The sequence below is a fragment of the Watersipora subatra genome, chromosome 4, assembly GCF_963576615.1.
Source record: "Watersipora subatra chromosome 4, tzWatSuba1.1, whole genome shotgun sequence".
Lineage (NCBI taxonomy): Eukaryota > Metazoa > Bryozoa > Gymnolaemata > Cheilostomatida > Watersiporidae > Watersipora > Watersipora subatra.
The window spans coordinates 65,809,767-65,832,972 of NC_088711.1; the positions used below are offsets into that span (position 1 = coordinate 65,809,767).

The window sequence follows — 23,206 nt, forward strand, 5'->3', positions numbered from 1 at the left end:
AAGAACCTCATAACTTCAAACGTCATAAATTTGGAACTATATGCAGTACAAAGAGGCTCTGCGGTGACGCGCGTAATATTATTATGTGACAAGTCCTTGCGGGTCTGAGAACTGGCAGGTGGAGCCTACAGTCAATGTTACTAAAAGACATCATGAAGGTACACTTCTTGTCATTGCTCCTGCTGCTTGCATATGTCCTACCAGTAAGTATTTCAGCTCTCAAGTAGGGGAGACAAATGGAATGAAGGGTTGGACATAATTCATAGCGTGGAAAGGTTATTGCTGTACCGTATTTGTCAAATCCTTGGGTTACAAAACTTTTCAAAGTTATGTTTAGGCTTTATAAGATCCTATTCATATCCATATTGTTAAAAGAAATTAAAAATTAATAATTTAATATGTTGGTTCAAATAAGTATGGTATTTTGATAAAGATATTTGGTGACGAATTATTTTTTGACTTCGATCGAGTTTGTAAAGCTTCAGTCATAACATGAGAGATACTTTGTTAGTTGCAGCGAGTATGGTGATGACAACTGCGGAAGGATAACAACAGCAAAGTTTGACCAATTACAAAGTGTAATCACATGGTTACACATTCTGATTGAACAATACAATTCTTTAATTCCTTGTACTTAGGTCAATAGTTCACACACTACTACCTTTAGCAACCTTTTTTGTGACAAAAAAATCCCTCTCCGAAATATCAACAACATGATAGCAAAGGTTTTTGTGTTTTTAGGAAATCTACTTAAGCTTTTTGAGGCAGCATGTTCACGTATGGTAACAGAATGTTCACGCATGTTAATTGTATTTCAAGCGTGTCTTCAGCTTGCCGATATGTCCAATAGGTTTCTTTTTAAAAATTGACTGCAGCATCAGGAACAATACACACTTATGGTTGTCTGGTTCATCGTATGGTTTCAGTGATAGGTCAAGGATACTTTGAACAACTTTCCCTGAATAGTTTTCTGTTACCACTTCATGTCAGAAAATCAGAGCAAGCAAATACCTCAAGTTTTGCCTCCTCAGAGACTGACTGAACTAAACCCAAGTGATATTCATGTCTATGTCTCAGGTATTACAATCAAGAATGGCGCAAAGCTCAGTACGTAACAAGTACTGTCCGCTAAGTATAGAGCGTTATTATTATTAGTACTATATGGTCTGCAGGTCAAACAAGAAGAACTACATATGTGTCTAGAGGACAATGAGTGCCAGGAGAACCAATGCTGTCACCACGACAGAGCTGTTGGAATTTGCAAGGAAAGGCCACATTATGGACTACCATGCGGATGTGGGTGCCAGAAAGGGCAGATGTGCCGCAATGGCATTTGTGACTATATCTTCAAGGGCTAAACTGTAGTTTTAGCAAAAGTAAATACAATGATACATCCTTAGACCAACCGCGTGCTAAACACTCCGACATCATCAAGCACCACAACACAGCAGCACTGATCAGTCTAACATCAGATTACTGTCGTGTGCTGTTCATAAGATGCCCAGCAAAACTTTGAGTCTCTTTAACTATTACCTTAGGGTCGCCTTTGCGCCCCTCAGATCTCTAGCAGAAATTAGCACCTTGTAGAATCTAGGCAAAGGTAGAGCAACACCTTTCTGGGTGTGAAAATCTACTAAGTTCACAAAGGCTAGTCATCATACCGGAAAATCTATCTTAAGTATCCTCTGTAGAGGAGCTCAGTCTATCCATAGAAAAAAATGAAAAATAGATACAAAACTACAATACGTAAATGTATTGTATCTGCAACACAAAACTGCTAATACATAAATATTCATATCACAGAATGAGTGGAATTAATTATTGATGGCATTCTATATTATATTTAGTAAAAAAAATAAATAAAAATGTAAACTTTAATTGGCAGTGTGAAAGTTTGAGCTAAAATAGAAGAAATAGAAGCCAGTGAGAGCCCATTCATGTACGATTTGTACATCTATGGGAAAGAGCTTAGAAAATATTTACATAATTATGTACATATGATGAAAAAGAGAACCTACACAGCAAGCACCAGCAGTTTCATTATCTAATAGTAAATATACCCCCTACATTGCCAAAATTATGTTGGAGACAAGCGTGAGCGGGTAGACTAGCCTATCATGAGCCTCTATATCCTACATGCGTCTTACTTCATTATTGACAAGCGCCTACAGGTGTCAATAAATACTAGTGACTGTCACTCTCAAATCTTCTGCCTGATGCCAGCAACCAGTCTTTTTTCTTCCAAATGTCTCTTGTGAAGTAGATCTATGGCGTCCATATAGTTTACTTGCTCGCGGGTTACTGAGCTTTGATTCAGCATCGGGGAACTAAAGCTATGGGGAAAGGAATCATTTCTAGGTTCAATCGCATTGGCTAAGTGTATTGGCAGTGTTCCATTGATGGAGCCAGGACCCTGTGAAGTCTTGAGACTGGTCTGTGGTGCGAGGACAGTGCTGTTGGTGGTCCTGTAGGTTAGTTGTGATTGGTCGATATCGTTTAACTTAGACAGACTCCTCGCAGAACTAAGGATCTTTACTGGTTCCGCCGCGGGTTCAGCTTTGGAAACTACTTTTGGCTTAGGCACCGTCTTGGAGTACTCCTGAGCCTAATAATAATAATAGTAGTTATAATAATAATAATTATAATATATCTATTACTTTTGTTGGTGACTCTTCAGCACAACGTTGCTGAATGGTGCCTCTCAATATTTACAATGTTTTTAGTAATTTATTATTTCTCAGCTTCTAATCTACTAAAAGTATACCAAGATGGTTGATTTCTGACCAGTATCTACCGGGCTCAAAAATTGTCATGAGATGACAACTCCTCCGACTAATAAAAACTTCACTACCAGCCGCAATTAAATGAGTTTCAAAATCATCCACGGTAATTAAAAAGCTAAACATTAATTGTGGGCCGCAGATTATGCGGACTTAAACAAAATCAAATGCGTAAACAGAGAATAACTGAGAGCAAAAGACATTTGTTGACAACCTGTATCTAAACTGGCTTCACCCGATATGTCAGTCAATCAGCCAATAACAGAGGATTATATAGCCTTTCAGCTATTGTACATTTCTCTCTTTATGGTCTGGCCCACAAACACGAGGACAGACTCAAACCCTTGAGGTAGCCTACACTACTGACACCACACCATATACCCATACTATATGGTGAACAACACGAGGACAGACTCAAACCCTTGAGGTAGCCTACACCACTGACACCACACCATATACCCATACAATATAGTGAACAACACGAGGACAGACTCAAACCCTTGAGGTAGCCTACACCACTGACACCACACCATATACCCATACAATATAGTGAACAACACGAGGAGAGTCCAACCAATACTATTCAACTGAGACGACTCGACACAGTTATTCTGTTCTGACCTCTTCTTGTCAAACTGTTACTCACAAGCTGTCTCCCGGAAGGTTGCGCAACTTTCTCCTCCTTCTTTCCTTCTTTGGCCTTAGCCTTAGCTTTTTTAGCCTCAATTTCCCTCGCTTGTTTGGCCAACTGAATCTGTTTCTGTCTCAATTCATGCTACAGAGTAAAATGTTACACATTACAATATGGACTCACTAAACACTTAAGTCTAGCCCTAAAATACCCTGAGATTCTCCTAAAATTGTGAAGGGCATGCGATGGGAAACCAAAAGCAGCACATTTACACCAGTCATGCCTCCCTTCCCTTTCCCCGCCTAGAAAAGCTGAAAGCAGATGAAATGAACAAAGGAAAGTCATAAATACAGAAAAATATGAATGTATAACTGATCGCTGGCAACATGGTTCAGCTGTTCAAGAGGAGACCCTAGAGTAGGCTAGGTAACAAGAAGTTGAGGAATTGAAATATTCACCTCTTGATAAACAGTGAGATTAGACTCAGGACCAGACCTGAGACAAATGATAAACTACATCGATTAATTAGCTCTGTTAAATTCAGAATACTCAGTTTATTTACATCTTTAGAAATTATGCGATTATTCACAAAGAATCCATATCCAACCTTTTCCCTCAATACATTAGGATCCGCGCTAGGGCCAAGGCCACCAAGTTTCACCTCCGTGTTTAGCTTTTTATAGTCCTTGAGTGTGTATGTTTTGTAGCTGGTTCCTTTGTCCTCTTTTTCACGCTGACTCTGAGACAACAATTCATGAAGAATTGAACACAACTTCACAAAGTACTGTTATTCATAGATGACCTACTTGCGAATTATTATACCGTTATTTATAGATGACCTACTTGTGAATTGTAGCCCACACCTCATAGCACACCTCGGTGCTGACTAAATCTGACAAGAAACCACAAAAAATTAACTTTATCATCATTCTGCTTTTAATCCGTTCAATGTTATGAATGTGGCATTTGATTGAATAGATGTTGTTACTATGACCTCCTGAACTCACTTTGTGTATCTGGGAGTAGGTCTGGCTCGCACCGTCTCCAGACTCATCACTTATCTGGTGGTGAATAGGTGGCACCGTCTGGTATGGATTGAGTTCTCTGCCAGAGTGAGTGGAGTCTATCCTGGGAGAACTTGGGCTGACCTCAGATTGTTCTGTTGAAAGATGTTTTAACTTGTCATGTTCTAAGGCTATGATCTCCTCTAGTGTCAGGTCATTTCCGTCTGAGACAAAGTTCGGAGGCTGTCAAGCAGACAAATGCATAAATGAAGATTCAATATAGGCAGCATGTGAGTGAGTGAAAGACCAGGCAGCAAGTTAGCAGTAGATACAAATAATATTTACTAAGACGATAAAGCAGCAGGAAAAATCTGAAAACAAACTGCAATGAGAGCTTTACGAATTAACTAAAGAGACAGAGTGGGAGGTGGTCTGACACAAAGACAAGTGACACTCCAACATCCATAACATTTGCAGAGGAGCCATTAGTATGATAAAGACACTACATATCTCCACTTAAGAGATGAAGAGGAGTTCAACTAGATCAATGTATAAATGTACATAAAAAAGGCGTTTTGGCACCCTTGAGTAGAGTAGCAAAGGTTTTAGGTTTTCGCTTTCAAAGGCAGCAGCCATTATAAACACTGATGGTTCGAATATTGTTTACCAACATTTATAGTTCTTTGGGTTTACTAATTAATGCTGTTGCTTGGCTCCTGGTTGACAAAACATGGAACCAGTAGTATACAAGTTTGTTGAGGATGTCTCCATGCTTACCCTGCTCCGAGAGTTCCATCTGGATTCTGTTTCCACTCTCTGAGTTGCTGCCGGCTCTCCCATTGACTGTAAACTACTCTGATAATACTGGTTATAGGAATCCAGCTCAACTGGAGCGAATACCTCCCGTTTGTCAGAAGGCAATTGGTGACCAGTGCTAGTGAGCTGTGTGTGGTATCGGGGAGAGCCTTCTGGAGACTCGTACTGGGGTACAGAACTAGGAGGGCCATAGGTGCGCACTGGTTGACTAGCAAAAGCAATCTCTTGAGCTTTTCTCTCAGGACGCTGAGGGATTGGTCCTATAGGTCTCATATGGGTGGAGCTTGCCACAGTTTCACCGGAAGGTTCTAAGTTTACATCCAGTTTTACTCTTGACTCAGTGATTGATTCATGACTAGCGACCGATGACCTACTGGTTTCAGGTTTGCTGCGGCTAGTGGATGTCATGCCATTACGCTTTTTTGCTGCTGGTCGGGACTTCACTTGAGAAAGCTGCATTGCTCGCTGCTCCCAGACATTCTGTGGAGGCTGTCGGGCAGATTCATTGGCTGCAGATGTTTCTGGCTCCACGTCTCTAGATGGCTTGACCATCCTCAGAGCGTTATCAGCGGACGCTGCCTTTTTGCGAGGAATAACCATTCCAGGAGCCCACTGTTTCCTTTCCTCTTCCTGCTGCCGTGATTGGGCCAATCGGGTCGCATAGCCACTTTTTGCCGAGCTGACCCCTCGAGCCCGATTGATATTTCGCTCTATAAAATCCTTGTCTGGTCGACCTGGCTTTGGAGCAACCGTACCAACCACTTTTGAATTGCCCTCAGATGGAGCCGAAGACCGCACCGATCTGGGAGAGACATTCGTTGGTAGCTGGGCAGAATTGTTTGCCTGTGAATACTGCAGTTGCTGCTCTAACTGTTGCCCATAGTTTTGCTGCATGCCATGAGATGGCTGTTGTTCATACTGTACTCGTGGGTGGCTCTGGTGTTGGTTCAGTGCATAGGATTGAGCTTGGTATTGCGACATACCATTCAGTTGATCTCTCTCAATATTGTTTTCTGTGGTTACGAGTTGATCTTTGAGAGGGTGTCGACTCTCATACTGTGATGTCATATCCTGTTGAGCATCATTTTGTACATGACTGTCAGAGATACCTTGATAATGCAGAGGCATGGGTCCTCCTGTTTGGTACTGTGTTACGATGGGCTGTTGATTCCTATACTCATTACCTTGACCTTGATATTGCTGTGATATATGTCTTCCATCTTGATGTTGAGAGGCCATCTGTTGCTCTAGCTGGTATTGCGAAGGCACAAATCCTCTCTGGTATTGCGGCGCTGCTCCTGCCTGAGATTGGTAATCTGCTGCTGCCTGGCGTTGCTGATGAAACGTATATGGTTCTTGATACTGCATATGTGGTTGAGTGGGATAATAGGATGTAGACTGAGGTCCTTGAGGCTGAATCGAATGTTGTTGAGTCCCAACAGCCCTTTCTGATCCCCGTCCATCTAAGTACTGACCCTGCTGGGAGACTAGCATTTGAGATTGTTGAGAGGCAACATCTCCCTGTTGATCAGTAGGCATTTTCCGTAGTTGAAATGAATTGAATTGGGAGGCTCGAGGAGTTGTCTGTTCTTCTTGCTGTTGATGTGCGGATAGAACACTTTGCTCTCTGTCACTTTGACTGCAAACGAAAAAGAGAAGAAAACTACACAACTAAAATGAAAATTTCTGAAAGTTTAACTACATATACCTGTTAGAATACAGATGTACACATGGGGGTCCAACCACACAAAGTTGTCGTCAGAATAGTCACTTTTAAAATCACTGTCGTCACTTTTAAAATCACTGTCGTCACTTTTAAAATCACTGTCACCTTTTTTCAAGTTGGTAACCAAAACAACCTCTTTTTTCACATTTGTTATTTTAATACAAATATCCATTCTGGTGGCACTGGATTGCATTAAAACCCTGAAACTTGCTCAGTTTGAACTTCTGCTAACCAAAAGCATGGCTCAACCAGCGACCTTCACAAACTTATTAGTAATGTTTGGGAGCGTTGCTGATTACTCCGCAAAGAGTGACAGCCGTCTCAGGCTTTTAGGGCTACATTTCTTGTACTGAAAATAGACCGAGATTATCTTTAATAATCACTGTCAGTCACAGACTTGGAAACGGATTTGCTGTCAATGTTGTGGCATTTCATTGCTGTTTACTTTAATTATTTGGCAGTCTATAAATGCTGGACCAGATGCTTCAAACCAAAACTAGTGAAGTTTTGGTTGAACGTTTTGATTTATGGACAAATAATAAGTTAGTAAAGGTACGGCTACACGTAACAAATTTTTCGTTGGTTCTAACCAAAATCACGAAATGATTGAAACACACAGAATTATTCTGCTCTGCTAGAATCGTGCTAGCGGGCACGATTCCAGCAGCTTTTGCAATTAGTATACCCTAGGACACTTATGTATTCGCGGCATCTAACTTTCGCATTTTCGCGGTGTAATCCTCTCGCGAAAATTTAATGAGCGAAACTAAACTATCATAACGAACGAGCGAAAACGCGAAGTTAAATAGCTTTGTTCATTGATATCCACAATAAAATCGTAATATTATAAATGCAAGCAACTTTCGTCTGTGGTTAGGATAGATGGGAAATTTCTGGTAAACTCATTATAGCTAATACACCAACTGAGCAGCATGGCAAAGCAATATCAGTTTAGTCACCGAATTTGTAACTGATGAGGATGAATGTCTGGTAGGTGAAGTCGTAAAATTGAAGAATAATTATTGCAGTGATGAATTTTATTACCATCCAAAAACAATATCAACCCTCATCAGGTCCAACCACATTATCTCTTTCACTGCCAATCATGTACAAATTCGTTACCGGCCTAGTGCCAGCCATTTTACCGAAATTGCCGATATTGCTTCATGATATGTATACAGTATTTTTCAAGTTCTACTTTAATTATCTGTATAATCACGAAAATCTAAACTGGCTATTATGTCATCAACAACTAATTACCTGTTTTATGACTCGCGCGGGGTAGTCAATGAACTCACAGAACAATGTTCGTTTTTAGATTAGAAATTCTCAAACAAAAGTTTAAAATTGCTTCGTTGTTTTAGGCTGATTTTATAGAGAAATCTTCGGACAACACAGTCAATTTCATAAAACACTTAAAGATCGTGGGTTATGTGGTCAACAAATAATAAAATCAGGTTACCAGACAATTGCTGAGAAAGTCAGAAAATGCGTTTATGTCAGTGGCCCCTAGAAAACGCATAAATGCGTTTATGGCAGCGTAAGGGTTATACAGTTTTGGTTGTGAAGTTGGTTGTTACCTATCTATTTTCTTCTTCTTGGGATTCGAGTGTGAAAGTCACGGCGCGAGGGACCTAGACGTCATTGATAGTCTAAGAAACAAATGGCAGCAAGTGATCAAATTGAATTGTCGATCTCACCCACACGTTTCAACCTGTGGTTTACAAATACGAACTATTCCCAAATTGAATTTTTTTCTTATTAGTGAACTGGACCTGAGGAATGTAATGTTTTTTCCACTGCATTTATTTTCACACCACTATATTTTCGCACTCATCAGAGCTGCGAAATTAAGTTGCAGCGAAATTTTACTCTGTGTGCTACTCACGAAACTAAATACTAGCGAAATATAAGTGTCCTAGGGTAGTCCAAGAGACGTATAATGACACACAATAAAAGTATAAGTGCAATTCAACATAGTACACACGATGCAACTGCTTAGATTGCGTTATTGTATGCATTTATTGTTTGTACGCTATAGCTACAAATTGTTTATTTTTCAATTGTATTTCCTTTTTAGCAGCAAAAGTTTTGTGGTAGAAAATGTTGCCATCTTTAGCGCAATCAAATCGGTTGCATCGTATTTACTATGGTGAATTTCCGTAATACATTTCTTGCGTGTCGCATTATGTTCTCCGACTACATAAATTTTAAAATTATTTTGCTAGAGTCGTGCTCGCTCACCAAGAATAGCGCCACTTAAACAGTTACATCGTGTGTTCTATGTTGAATTGCTTTCATACTTTTATTGTGTGTCACGATACATGTCTTGGGCTATACTAATTGCTAAAGCTGCTAGAATCGTGCTCGCTAGTAATTTGTTTACACTAATCTGTTAAAAGCGTTTCGTCGACGAACTCGGTGGGCATGCACAGCTACAATAATTCTGTGCATTTCGACCGATTAATTCTGCGTTTTTCGTGATTTCGGCCAGAACTCAGAACCAACGAAAAATTTGTTACGTGTCGCCGTACCTTTAGTAATCCTACTTACACAATCATCGTCACCTACATTGATAAACGGTCGTTTCGTCTGTCACTTTTTAAATATCCCTGTCGTCGGGTCGTCAGAATCGTCACAAAACATGGGAGGACCCCCACACATATACCTACATTGAATACAGATGTACACATATAGGGCCTAACTACATTGAATAATTACATTGAGCACAGGCATGTGCACACATTCACACAGACACATATACAAACATACCTAGACTGAAGACCGGCATAACACTCTGTTTACCAAATTAAAATACTTTCGAAATACTTCATGATAACTCAACAAGATTTTAGCATACCTTTGGATGGGACGAGGCGTGGTACTCCTTACTAGAGTCAAAGATAGCCTCAGATCTTCAGCAGTTCCTGGAGTATGGGTCTGCCCATTCACATCTGACAAGCTATTGAAAGGGTTAGACAACGGTTTGTTAGAACTCATTAGGTTCTCGAGTCGTGCAAAGTCTTCGTCTGTCATAGACATATCGAGGGAGTCGTCTACCGCCTTTGAACCGTCAGTTTCTGGATCATCGGCTATTAGACTGTCAGTGAGGACGAGAGGGGGGACGAATCTATAACAAGCAACAGAATGAAATTTATCTTCAGTCAATGTGCCTACCCATGTCTGTATTGTGTTTAATGTTCATGCTATGCTATACCTTTAAATAGTAGATGTACCCAACCAAGTAGACACACAGTTATAATCAACCTTTCAAATTAATTAAACCAAATTAATTCAAATTAATAAACCTAACTAACCATTCAAATTTAATATGACAAATGATTAAAGTAGCCAGTCTATGATCAGAGCCTACATCATCACATAGTTATATAGTCATATATAAGTCATACAGAGTCATATAGTCATACAGAGTCATACAGATTCATATAGTCATACAGAGTCATACAGATTCATAGCTATACAGAGTCATAGAGCTATAGAGTCAGAGAGTTATACGGAGTCATAGAATAATATAGTCAATAGTCACATAGAGTTACACAGAGTCATAGAGTCTATAATTTTTCCTTGACCCACACCTATTTAGTTTTCTTGCACCTACTTGTCCGCAGCAGAATTCTTTTTCGGAATTCTATGGGGTAGCTGTGGACTTTGTTGCTGAGCTGAAATCTTTGGCTTTTCAGGAAAAGAGACGGTTTCTTCAATGTCTTCATCATAATCCGAGTTTACGTACTGATAATCACTCAAATCTGTCTGCTGGTTGTAATCAGTAGTGTTTCTGCAAGGAGAGTATTTCTTCTGCACAGAGTTTTTTAGGCTTAAATAGTGATCAGGGAGGTTGCCTTATAACAAACGCCATGATATATGTCACATCTGCAGCTTGACGAACAGCCCTGGCTTTTATCAATGCATAGCATAGAACTGGTTAGAGCAAACATGACCTACATTTGCGCAGCTGAAGAGTTGTATGGAGACGGCGAGTTGGTGGTAAGATGAGCCAAGAGGGATTCGCTGGCCACTTTAATAACTCCGCTATGAGTATGCCTATCATCTCCATCTAATGAGTCCACCGGTGATACATTTCCATCAGCCATAATTTTATGCTGAAGACAACATAAAGAGCAGAATGAGTCCTGTTAGAACTTGTTTTAATCAAAGTCGCAGTCTTCAACCTGCAAACAGAACCTAGATCCTTGAAATATTGACATTATACCATAGCAAGACCTATAATAAAATACAGATCTGTGGCAAAAATTATTTCAATGCAATCTGCAATAAATTTGCAAAGAAAAAGCATAATCTGATCTGCTGATAACATGGAGCAAAATATCTAATAAGCTACAACTTTTGACAGCAATATTAAAACTCTGAACATCAGATTGCTTTTGAGCCACGCTTGAAAAGATCAAAACAAATTATAAAAAGGTTGTTTCATCATAAAGTAATCTTACAAGTAACAAAACATATTGAACAAGTTTTTATATACCAAGGTTATAGGTTATAAAAATAATCCATTTGCAGTATGTAAAAGAGAACCGGCGTGCATATCTGAACAAGTTGAACCTGACCAAAGTAAGCTAATGCCTGTCACTAGAAACTGGGTTGAACATAGTTTCTAGTGTCAGGCTACTTTGTTGATCATAGTTTTCCCCAGTATTTTAAAATCCCCAACAACATAATTACATAGATTGAATCAATTCAAAACAAAGTTTTTATTTACCGCAACTCATGAAAGTTTAGTGAAAATTATGTAGTAACTTTTACTGAGGACGAATTTTCTCAGTGAATTACTGATGAGGTAGAACACTCGTGTTCCCCGTTGGTGTAGTGAGAGTGCCTCATTAGTTTAACAGTTTACTATGATATATTTGGCCCATGGTTCGGCAATACCACTGATCATGTTCAACTGTGAAAAGCAACAACGAAGAAACGTATTGTAACAACAGATATGTCAACTTGATTTACCAAAGGAGTAAAATAGTTCGACAATTCAAGCAACTAGTTTAGCCACTGCAACCATTCTGTTGTTACATCACTACAATAAGCTGAAATTATATCGCATGATACATAAATCACATCACTGTAAAATGCCTAAAACAAAAGGAAAATCATAACATCATTGTAAAATGTCTAAAACAAAATGAAAATTATATTTTCAATATATCTAAAATTAATCAGCAATATTATTATATATTTGAATATTTTTTGTTTTGCTACAATAGTAAAACAACTATGCTATACATCTTGTAGTTTTTTGACTGTAGTTCCAAGTATTTTTAGTCAAACATGGCATAAAAATGTGCTTAACCAAGCTATTAAAATCCACTTCGGATTTAGCAGTTTCTATTCAGTGCAATTTATCTAAAACTAATGTATTTAAAATTCGCAGTATCAAGTCAGTGTCACTAAAATAGCAATTTTCTATAGCTATGTTCTGACGGTAAAAAAAATAATATGCGATTAAATTGTGTAGTTTTCTGACGGTTTTCGTGCGAAACATGGCTGTTCACTGATTTCCGCTATGCGGTTGCTGCGACAACACTGACATACATACAAAGTAACGCTCAACGTAGTACAATTTACTACGGTGGCATAAGAATTGATATTTAATGCTATTATGTCTATGGGCCAAATTAGCGACCTGCAACTATTATATATAACCAATTGCCATGGCGCCCAGCATACCAGGTATATTGGGGCGTCTACCAAACCTAAACCTAAAATTTTGAAACGTAGGCCAGATTAATTCGTTTGGAATTTACATGCACGCATACATTACGAAAGCTATAATTTAAATTTTGATGAGCAAATATAGTACATACATATCTGCCAACTCTCACGCAATCTCCCCAAAGAAAAAATGAAAATGCGTGAGATTTTTGCCCCAAATTCCACAAATTTATATATACTATCATTGATACATCAATTGCCCCAAAACCAAAGCTCACGCATTGCCCACTCTTGGGTTGGCAGGCCCATACCTGCCAACTCTCACGCATTGGGCGTGAGACTCACGCAATCACCCCAAAGAAAAAATGAAAATGCGTGAGATTTTTGCCCCAATTTCCACAATTTTATATATACTATCATTGATACATCAATTGCCCCGAAACCAAATCTCACGCATTGCCCCACTCTTGGGTTGGCAGGCCTGGGCAGGCCTGAGTACATAAACAAATAACTTTACTAACTTCAACTAATAGTTTTTGTTTGTATGATTATAACAAAATTCATAATGCATTTTCCAAATGGTTTGTAACGTCACAGCAAACCTAAAATTAGTAAAATAGCGAAGGCCAAATCAAACTTGTTTACACTTTGACACTGCCCGCGTAGCAGCCGTTAATACAGACTCGCTATATCACAGCCGATAACAGACTGTTATATAGTAGTACTATAATTATACCAGCGCAAAACCAGCAAGAGCTGACAATTCAGATTCTATATATCACAGCCGATAGCAGACTGCAGCATCAGTGCAACTCCAGCAAGAACCGATAAATCAGACTCTATATCACAGCATATTGTGTATATACCGGCACTAACCTTTGATTCAAGCTGTCGTAGTTACTAAAGAAGATGTTCTATAGTTGAATAAATTTATTATAGGTGTCCCATGCTAACCAAATTCCGACTGACCCTCAAACGTGAAAGCAACAAAAAACAAACTCAATGTATGATTGGTGGTTACAAGTAGTTGAAACTTCTAGGTCAAAACGACAGTTATTTTTGAAAAGAAGAAATATAATTTTCTGGTAAATATACAATAGAAGAATTTTGCTCCATTTTTGTAATACATTAATTAGACGAGAAGAGAGTTCATAACAAAACAAAAAACCAACAAATATTCCTTCTCTATTTTCAGAGGATTTTTTGCTCGCAAGTGTAGAGCAGCGGATGCTTTATAATCTTTTTAGTGGGCGCGTTCTGACCTGTAATTAGTCCAGCAAGCGCCTTAGTCTCCATTAGCTGTTGAATCACATCATAATTTGAAATTTTTAGTTGGGTCCGTAAACCCAGATTGATTCACTAGGGTGGTTGTAGCCTGTGCTTCCATCCTTTCTTCGGCCCTTCTCAGTGCCACCAACATTTAATGAAGAGTTATCCATTCGCTGTAGTGGTGGAAAGTCTTCTTAATAATTGTCACGCAATTTTACTACAATTGGTGATACGCAAAAATAGAGGTGGAACGAGACAGGTTTTTTAAGCTCGAGACGAGACTCGAGACACTGTCTTGTAAAAATTCGAGACTCGAGACACGAGACAGTAAAATAATGAGCATTTGGTGATGATTTTACTACACAAGTACTAGCTACTTGGTATATATAAAATTAATAAAACTCTTTTTAAATTGAATTTTCACCTGGTGTAAACGATTTAAATACAACATTTTAATAGTGATATGCATGTAGTTTTTGTAAACAAAAGTGACACAAACAGCTCTAAAATACCGAAGTTATATATTCTAAGAATTTTGAGCTTGATTGATCATAATTATTATAAACATATTGCTTTGTTCATGTATATTTTTACCATCTATTGAATAGTTCTTACTTTTTAATGTAATGTGTAATGAAACCGATAGCCGTCACTCTACAAAGAAATGCCGCAACTAAAAGAACACACGATAACACTTTCATTCTTATCGTTTCATTAAAGTTTGCTTTGTGTATTAGCTGTAGTATGTGAATTATATTTAAATTGTACTCATGAAATTATATTAATTACTGTATACATGTATATTCTTACATTGAGCTAACAAAACGTCATTGTTAACCGAGCACGGACTATGGTCGACACAGCCTTTCGTTCGTTTCTCCGTGTCCGGGCAAGTTTTACCCGCGATTGGTAGTATATACGTAAAAGAGGCCCGAATTTTATGAAGGGCAGTTGGTGTTTAGACACGATACGATAAAATACAGACATTTTACCCGCAAAAGTCTTATTTATTAAATTGGATTATCCGAAGAGTAATTAGATACGACCCGGTATCTGTTTTAACGACACAGAACCGAACTAAAAAATAACAGGGCCGTTGTCCGGACTACATGATTAGACTCAGTGGCCAACATAATCAGTAGCAACAGGTAGTAACGGACCGGGTATAACTTTAAAGGCAGTTGCCCGCAATCCATTACAATATATGGAGTTGTTGCTATCGCAAGAAGCCATGTTTTAACAACCGTGCGCAGGCGGCGAGAGGAAATTAGCACCCCAAATGAGAACGCGCGCGGGAGGTAGGAATAATGGGTTGTTGGGTTTACCCGCGAGCGCCAAGTACGCCGAGCGTACTTATTCTAATTTCCTAGCTAATTTCGTAGCTAATTTCCTCTCGCTCGTTATCGCGTTCTAAACTACACGTTCTAAACTCGTACACTAAACTTGCATCTTCCCTATCTTGGAGAAAAGATTCTTTCAGCAAGCTTGAATCAGACACCTATCATACCATGAGCACTGACCACACATATCATTGTGAAAAACCAGCAGCCAGTCACCAAGAAGTGGAAGTATCAGAATGGGACAGCATTTGTAAAGTAAGGCATGACATGAACTGAAAACAAGACTCAAGAGACTGTCCTGTGTGGTCTGTCTGTCAGTTCTTTTATCTTCAGTTAAGTTAGGGGAAGAGTAGAGCAGAGATAAAATAATTTGATTTTTAATTTTGTATATAACTACATTGTAACAAAATCAATCACGAACTACTTGCTCTACTTGCACTTTGTGTTATCTAACTGAATACTGAACTCGATTTTGCTTGCTCATACCAAAGACAAGCCAAAGAAAACCTTTTCTCATACAATTGCTTCACAGAATAAATATCATGCCTGCCAAGCATATATTATGAATCAGTCTTTTAAGTCAAGCCTACTCTGTCCAAATTATATGAGGCGCTTCATAAATGAGCTCATCTTTTAGAAGTACTTCGCTTTAATATGACACCTGGTTGTCAAAATCTCCCAAAATTCATGCATTTCATTTGCCCCATTACATTATTTTGGGGGAGGTTGGTGGGCATTTGCCGCCAGCTACTCACTACATTGGTCAAACTACTAATGACGAAGCAACTATACAGTTTATCTTTGCTATCAATCATGGTCTGAGTATGATTGTGATGTGTTCACCAATGAAGGTATTTGATGATACTTTTTGTTCTTAGAATATCCTACCTGAAGGTTTTGCCTACCACCTTCTAAAGCACGAGATGGTCCGAATAACCTCCAAGACGACCTTTGTCTTCTCTGTGAAGGAACTAAAATCAAAATCCGATATCTTGGCTTGGAAGGCCTCGTTTCAGGCAAACAACAGATGGCGCACAAAGGAAATCAGGAAGCCTACAGAAAGACTCCTGTTTCGTGTAAGTTATCACAAGTATAATAGGTATGAAAATACTCTAGTGTTGTTAAACCAGGTTTATCACCAGCCTGCAATGTATAACCAGAATCGCTGGTTGTGACTCAAAAACAGATTCAATCGTTTTCTAACCTCACCACACTCGAAAGACACAAGTCGGGCACAAGACCCGAGTCCGACACACTATACAGTTGTGAAAGAAGAACCTCAAGGGCATTGGATTGGTGCAAGTATAGTATACACTGTCATGTTTGTACTCTGTGGATCTAATATATTACGTACCTTTTTCAGCTTAGAGCTGTTTGTCAGCATCAAACACAGTATCAAAACAAGCATAGCTGCAAAAATAAGCAGAAGAGGAAGCGAAAATATTCCAACATAAAAAACACTGGATGTCCAGCCACGCTCACAATAAATTTAAAGTCAAAGGGAAACATGTAAGTTAGAATATAGCGAGTCTCTCTTATCAATTGCTTTAGGATTTATACATTTTGAGGTAATGCCTGTATTTCAAACCAAAATCGGTTATCAAAATCAATCGGTAACATAACAATTAAATAAAACATTGTTACCCCTGATTCTATGCCTCTAAAAGGATTTTGTAACTTGTTAAGCGACTGTTGGACTGAATTCATCAGATTAGTTAATAGAAATAAATATTTTCTGTTTCAAGGGGATCTAGTGAAGCAGTGGTTAAGCTCAATTTGGCCCACAACCACCAAACAGCTTCTGCTGCTTCATATGGAAAGAATCGTGTCTCTGAAGAAACCACTAGAGCACTAGAACAGCTTTTTGTTGATGGACATTCTCCGATCTCAGCTTTAAGTCATTTGAAAATGACTGTGGAAGAGGATGTTGTCAAACTTGCGAACAGGTCAATCATCCCATCATCCAAGTTCTGCTCAAGGTATATAATTTGTGTGAAGGAAAGGCCAGTTGAACATTGTTTATACGCTCCGCGTACATTGTCTGACCTACAAATTATTTGATAACCATTCAAATTGCTAGCAATTCTCATATTTTGCTTTTTAGACTTTATAACAAACTGAAAAAAATCAAATATGGTGAATTTCAAAAGACAACCGCAGAGATGAGAGAGGCTCTACAAATAAAATTGGAGAATGAGGATGTCAAGTTTTTGACAGGTCTAACAGAGAGCGGCCAAATGGTTGTTTCTCTGATAACTCCACTGATGGAGCGCTCACACAATTTAAGGTCAGCTTCTAAACATTACTGTGACTCTACATAGGTATAGTCTATGTACAGCATGCACTTACTAGATAGGATATAGGATTTAGTGACCCCAACCACTGACCCCAACCACTGATTATATTCCTCTATTAATTGTCATTCAGTGTCATTTATTGTTATTTATCATTTAAATGCGCCTTTATGTTCAAACTGGCAGTGAAAATAACATACATGGCACATAATCTGTTGCAGAGAGTCTGCAGAGATAGTGTTTTTAGATGCCAGTGGTGGAATGGACGGTCACCAGACCCGCCTCTTTCTACTTCTAACCCATTGCCATGGAGGAGGTGTCCCTTTAGGTATGAATAAAATTTAAATACAATGTAATTCTTCATTCACTAATAACAACCTGATTTGATGTTTTTGTTGTTCAAGACAATGCATGCTATAGTTGCAAAAAGCCATGAAGGTTTTGAAATGCTAGAACATCGAAAAACCCAAACTAAACATATTGTGATTTTATTGCAGGTGCATTTCTGACCACAAGTGAAAGTGAAGATGCCATCACCATGGGATTAGACCAGATCAAACAGCTTGCTGACAGTTCTGGCTTCTATAACAGAGGTTTTTCATTATTATTTTTTTGAAGATAATTCATCTGAAACTATAATTCATTGAATGTTGGTACTCGAAAAAACAATGTAGGCTGAGAGACACGTGAAAAAAATCCCCACTCTGTTTAGTGGTTAATGAGTGAACTTGGTAGTACCCAGAACAATGCATTTCACAAATCACATAAAAACTTCTCTTGGCAATCAGTGTTTTGATGACAAGGAACCCATCTCTGCCCTTCTTCGTGTTTGGTATGATCAACACCCATCGTTCAACAATTTTAGGCCTAGTTGGACCAACATTGTTTATGGTTGATGACTCAAAGGCAGAACATGCGGCCATTAACACTGTGTTTCCAGAAAGTCGAGTGCTGCTTTGCACATTCCACATACAGCAAGCGGTGTGGAGATGGCTGTGGAACAGCCACAACAGGATCCACTTGAGAGATCGTAACACATGCATGGAACTGTTTCGTAGGCTTCTCTACAGCGATAGTGAATCTGAATACATGGAAATGTAAGTATAATTTATAATGCTATGTATTTGATATTTGTATTATTCAGAAAGCAATTTTCAAATACCTACTGATATTTTGGAGCGAGAAATGGAGCAGCAATGATTACCCTGTGTTATGGATAATGAAAATAATAAAAGCAGAATATCAGCACCAATCCTTGGTGTTGTTATGTATATGTTAGTGTTTATTTGGTGTAATTTTAGCCTAACTATTATTCCCCAAACCCCAGGAGGGTTGATGACTAATAGTTAGGCTAGGTGTAATTCTTTGTAATTTATCTGGCATACTTTAAATGTATATTTGATGATTTGATTAACAAGCAGCTATTAACAACTTCCTTAATGATTTATAGCTATGAGAGTGACCATTCGTGTCTGGCAAAATATCCAAATTATGCCAATTATCTTGGCGTGTTACATGGCAGGCGAAGTCTTTGGGCTTTGTGCTTCCGCCAGAGCAGTCTCACAAGAGGTGGCTATTAAAAGAAGCTTGTTGCATGCAATCCACTGTTCACTGTTCCTTGCTTCTGCTCTTCACCTTCTTAGCTTTTTAGGTGTATCCATGGGCTATGGTCAATTGAATGTGGTGTTGCATTGCATGTCATACATATAGTGTATACCACAAAGTTCAATGCTTGGCATGAGTCTGCAATTGATATTATGTATGAGAAGAAATCGCATGGAATGTTATTGTCCTTTCATTTGTCTAGTTTATACTCATTTAAGCACCAATTGTATGGCCTTTTAGCTTTATTATATATTGCCTCTTGTATGATTTTATGTGGGCCTGTGCTACCAAATTATTTATTTTATACTTAACATCTATGTTCGATCTTTAAGGTAACAACACCAACAATTTTGTGGAGGCAGCGTTCAGACTCCTCAAGGACACAGTTCTTCATCGAGCTAGAGCGTTCAACTGTGTCCATTTGACGGAGTATCTGATCACAAAATTTGAGAATTCAATTTGTAACAGACTTCTTGATATTGCCCATGGCAGGACAGAGCTTAGACACAGAAGGAAACGACCTGCAACTTCATCAGTAACAATAAAGCATGTGAGTAGCATGTGGTACATGAGGTGGATTAGTTCAATTTATGTTATTGGACGTAATTTTAGAGTAGGGTAAGTTGAGTTACAGGGGAGATGTCTTGTCGGATTTCTTGATATTCCCATTAAGCGTTCCTCAAGTATAGTAAGTTCTGCTGCAATAATGACCTTACGGTTTTTTATGTATATATAACTTACTTGGTCTTTGCAGAAGGTTGGTGACCAGTATGAGGTGGTCATAGGGAAGACCAAGAGACTCGTCCAAGCTGATCTAGGTTTGTGTAGCTGCACTTATGGAAACACAGGAAACCTGTGTAAGCACCTGTGGGCTGTGATGGAGAGTGCATTTGAATGTGGAACAAATGCACACCACTATAAGCCACTCCAGCACCAAAGGGAGGTTTTGTTTTGGCTTTCAACAGGTAATACCATAGGACTAATTACTGTTTAAAATGATAATAAGTCAACTAGTTTGCTTAGCCTTGTTAGATGTAAAGTTTGACTATTCACAGTGAACTCTCATAAAACATTCTAAACTATTGTACAGGTCAGAAAGCACAGAATGGCTGGTTGGAGCCGCTCCACCACAATACTTTTATAGATAATAAAACGATTAGTACAGAAAGAGAAGTAGAAGAACATCTTGAATATGAAGAGATTGTTAAAAGGTACTGGCCTAGTATTAACCATCTTCGCTTCGTAAAATGTAGTGGTCATGTATGACTAACAAAAGTCAGCCATAAAGCTTACTATTACTAAAGATTGGAATTTTTTGAGACCAAGAATTCATTTGAACCACTTGCAGTACGAATGTATAAATAATCTTTTTCAACTATAACCTACTTGTGTTATACAATATAAAGTTTGGTCATATGTGGGTTTGATTACTCAAACACTAAAATTCATTAGATAGCTGGATATGTTACATTTTGTGAACAATTCATTTGTTTTTATCATTTTAGCGAGAACAGTTATTCAGAAGTGGATGTGATACCAAAGGTTTCTGAACTACAGCGCCAGAAATGGTAGGCCACGAGACAAGGCACATGATCATCATATTTATACATGTTTTTCATTTATAAGCTATTTTGTCACACATGCCTGTTATGACATGTCAGCAATCATCATCGCATAACATACCTGATGTATATTATTTGCCACTGTGGTGATTGATTTGATAAAATCATGTCAGAAGCCCCTTGTCCTATGTTCTCTGTTCAACAAACTTACCACCTTCTGCTTCTTGCTTCATTACTCCAGTGGTGTGTTTACTCTCCTGCTCAGTTTATTCAGTAATGATTTTTGTTTCTCAAATGATTGTACATTTTATGATTCATGCCGAAGTTCATACTCTGTGTGAACAATGATGATTCAATAGTTGAAAGACAAGATTACATAACACTGGGAGATATTACTGTTTATAATATGCACATCATGTACATATTATTGAGTTTTTTAAAGGCAAGCAGCTATTGATGCATTCCACAAGGACATGTCGGATAAACTCGAAAACTACTATGAGGCGGCTATGTATGGTCCGGCCTTTGAGACCTTCATCGAACGGTGGAAGGCCCGTACAGCGAGTCAGAAAATCACTCTCCTGAACACACCATTGTTTTTAGGAGGATACAGTTTTATGCAAAAGAGGTGAATTTTAGGGTGAATTGGCAGGGTGTAGTATTGCCATAGTTTAGATAACAAGTCAGTCAGTTATACATTAATGTACAAGCATGCCTCACATGGTATTAAATGTTGATAGCCGTTTGATACATGCCTAACTATTAGGCCCACCCCCCAGCGGTTTTGGGACTAATAGTTTGGCTGGTGTCAGACACTCCTCATCAGATATTCTGGATAAAGTTTTGTGATTAATCACAGTATCATCAGATTTGTACCATGTAAGACATAACGAAAAACATATTTCACATGAAAAAGAACAAATATCATAATAATTACAGGACTAAAATTGGAGTGCAGCCTTCAGCAGTGGCCAGAAGAAAAAGGCCACTCGGCACAACAACGAGCCAACATGGAGGTTCTCGTAGGAAGGCTGCTGAACATGCCTATGGGAAGGAAACCAAGAAGAACCAACCTGCCCCACACAGTTTATTATTCTGTGTGGAAAGAACCATTTCTTTAGGCAAAACTCACTCCAAGAAATGATACCGGTATGTTTATAGGTATAGAATAGTCTATGGCTGTGACTTGCGCTTTTAATTAACTGTACTCACCAGAATTTATAAATGATGATGTCTTATGAATGATAATGGTTTCTTCTTTACACGTCCAAAGCTCTGTGAGAATATCAGCAGGCCATGCATTTTTATTCGCAGCTGTCCGATCCACATGTTTGAATGGAACATAGGTGTAAAATATTATAAATCTAAAAAACCATCTCCTTAAATCTTTTATCATTTAATCAATTTTATTGATCAGTTTTAGGAATTACTTTTCATTATTGTTGATAAGATGCATGTGAGTACATCTCAAGTCTCATTTGTTAGTTAACACTTTTGTATACTTTCTGTTAGTAACACTTTCTTTTGTTATTATTGTAGTAAATCTTATGACACACTGAATGATGATCAGTTGCCAGTGGCTCAAGAAGATACCATTACTACATCAGAAAATGTTCCAGCATCTCCCATATATGACATGGAAGCTCACCCCTTTGCATTATTTTGTTTTATTATTTTAGGTGTGTTAGGCGTAAGACTTCATCCTCGTACAGTCTGAATAGCATCTTACTGAGTATTTCCAAATAAGGTTTTTATATATTAAAACTTATTGAAAGAATACAATGAACATTCTGGATATACATTGTAAGTGTTTTCAAACTTTATCTCACATTTTATCCCCTAATCCACCACATCATAAAGCAGACGTGATTCCTGGATGAGGCTCAAACATGAGTCTTTTTAATGGCTAACACCAGACATTGTTAGTCAAACTCTAATTTATGCTGTAGCAATAGTGAGGATTAAAACGCTTTTGGGATTTGTAAAAAGATATAAAGACACAGCCTGGCCAATTGTCCTACTTATATTTATTGAGACAGCTTGATCAAACTGAGCCTCTTGATGATTTGATGCCTGCATTTGTGCCAAGAATTGTCTATGTACATGTAGATCACAGCTGACTTGATTTGATCAAGAATTATTGGTTTGATATTGTTACATACTATTACAACTGATCTGTTTCAAAAGTCACATGATGAAATGCGGATGTGTAAGTGAGTTGTGGCATGTAAAAATTCTGCACCAGTTGTATAGCAGCAGTGCTATTCATCACTGTAAATAATTCCTTATTAGATCAGCCAAGCCAAAGGCGTTTTTATAGCTTACCACCCAAAGTGAGAGACTCTCACTGAGAGTATAAGTTCACTCCATTCAATGGTACACACACAAAAACTGAATTAACTTTTGTTCTCGGCGTTGAGGAAAAGATGATCAGTTCCCAAAATTTACATAATCTGCAGCGACATTGCATTTTTCTATAAACAACTGCTCA

At 38.3% G+C, this 23,206-nt stretch overlaps 2 protein-coding genes and 1 long non-coding RNA gene across 3 annotated transcripts; 2 read left to right on the plus strand and 1 right to left on the minus strand.

Moving 5' to 3' along the window:
- Positions 1 to 1,925: 1,925 nt before the first annotated feature.
- LOC137394528 (jhy protein homolog) lies at positions 1,926 to 11,069 on the minus strand. The gene is made up of 9 exons (XM_068081252.1): positions 10,921 to 11,069; positions 10,577 to 10,753; positions 9,818 to 10,087; positions 9,557 to 9,625; positions 5,193 to 6,870; positions 4,419 to 4,658; positions 4,019 to 4,150; positions 3,427 to 3,555; positions 1,926 to 2,605 (listed from the first exon to the last, which is right to left on the minus strand). The coding sequence occupies exons 1-9, from the start codon at positions 11,067 to 11,069 to the stop codon at positions 2,201 to 2,203; spliced, it is 3,249 nt and encodes a 1,082-aa protein (XP_067937353.1). The 3' UTR covers positions 1,926 to 2,200.
- Positions 11,070 to 15,341: 4,272 nt separating this feature from the next.
- On the plus strand, positions 15,342 to 20,231 carry LOC137394529 (uncharacterized). The gene is made up of 12 exons (XM_068081253.1): positions 15,342 to 15,509; positions 16,133 to 16,330; positions 16,618 to 16,763; positions 17,000 to 17,233; positions 17,359 to 17,541; positions 17,770 to 17,876; positions 18,046 to 18,141; positions 18,414 to 18,645; positions 18,999 to 19,117; positions 19,486 to 19,703; positions 19,908 to 19,971; positions 20,209 to 20,231. Exons 1-12 carry the CDS (start codon positions 15,423 to 15,425, stop codon positions 20,229 to 20,231), a joined length of 1,707 nt encoding a protein of 568 aa, XP_067937354.1. The 5' UTR covers positions 15,342 to 15,422.
- A 425-nt stretch (positions 20,232 to 20,656) lies between these two features.
- On the plus strand, positions 20,657 to 22,719 carry LOC137394896 (uncharacterized). The gene is made up of 4 exons (XR_010978402.1): positions 20,657 to 20,721; positions 21,158 to 21,343; positions 21,655 to 21,864; positions 22,255 to 22,719. It is a non-coding gene; the product is annotated as an uncharacterized lncRNA (long non-coding RNA).
- Positions 22,720 to 23,206: the final 487 nt, after the last annotated feature.

What these genes read in the sequence shown, in the direction of transcription:
- LOC137394529 (XM_068081253.1), top strand. Translation starts at nt 15,423, where the DNA reads ATGAGCACTGACCACACATATCATTGTGAAAAACCAGCAGCCAGTCAC. An exon ending in CAGAAAGACTCCTGTTTCGT is followed by an intron (nt 16,331 to 16,617) that starts GTAAGTTATCAC and finishes TACCTTTTTCAG; the next exon opens with CTTAGAGCTGTTTGTCAGCA. An exon ending in TCATCCAAGTTCTGCTCAAG is followed by an intron (nt 17,234 to 17,358) that starts GTATATAATTTG and finishes TTTGCTTTTTAG; the next exon opens with ACTTTATAACAAACTGAAAA.
- LOC137394528 (XM_068081252.1), bottom strand. Translation starts at nt 11,069, where the DNA reads ATGGCTGATGGAAATGTATCACCGGTGGACTCATTAGATGGAGATGAT. An exon ending in CCTACTCCCAGATACACAAA is followed by an intron (nt 4,151 to 4,418) that starts GTGAGTTCAGGA and finishes TTGTTGTCTCAG; the next exon opens with AGTCAGCGTGAAAAAGAGGA. An exon ending in CTAATGTATTGAGGGAAAAG is followed by an intron (nt 3,556 to 4,018) that starts GTTGGATATGGA and finishes TTTACTCTGTAG; the next exon opens with CATGAATTGAGACAGAAACA.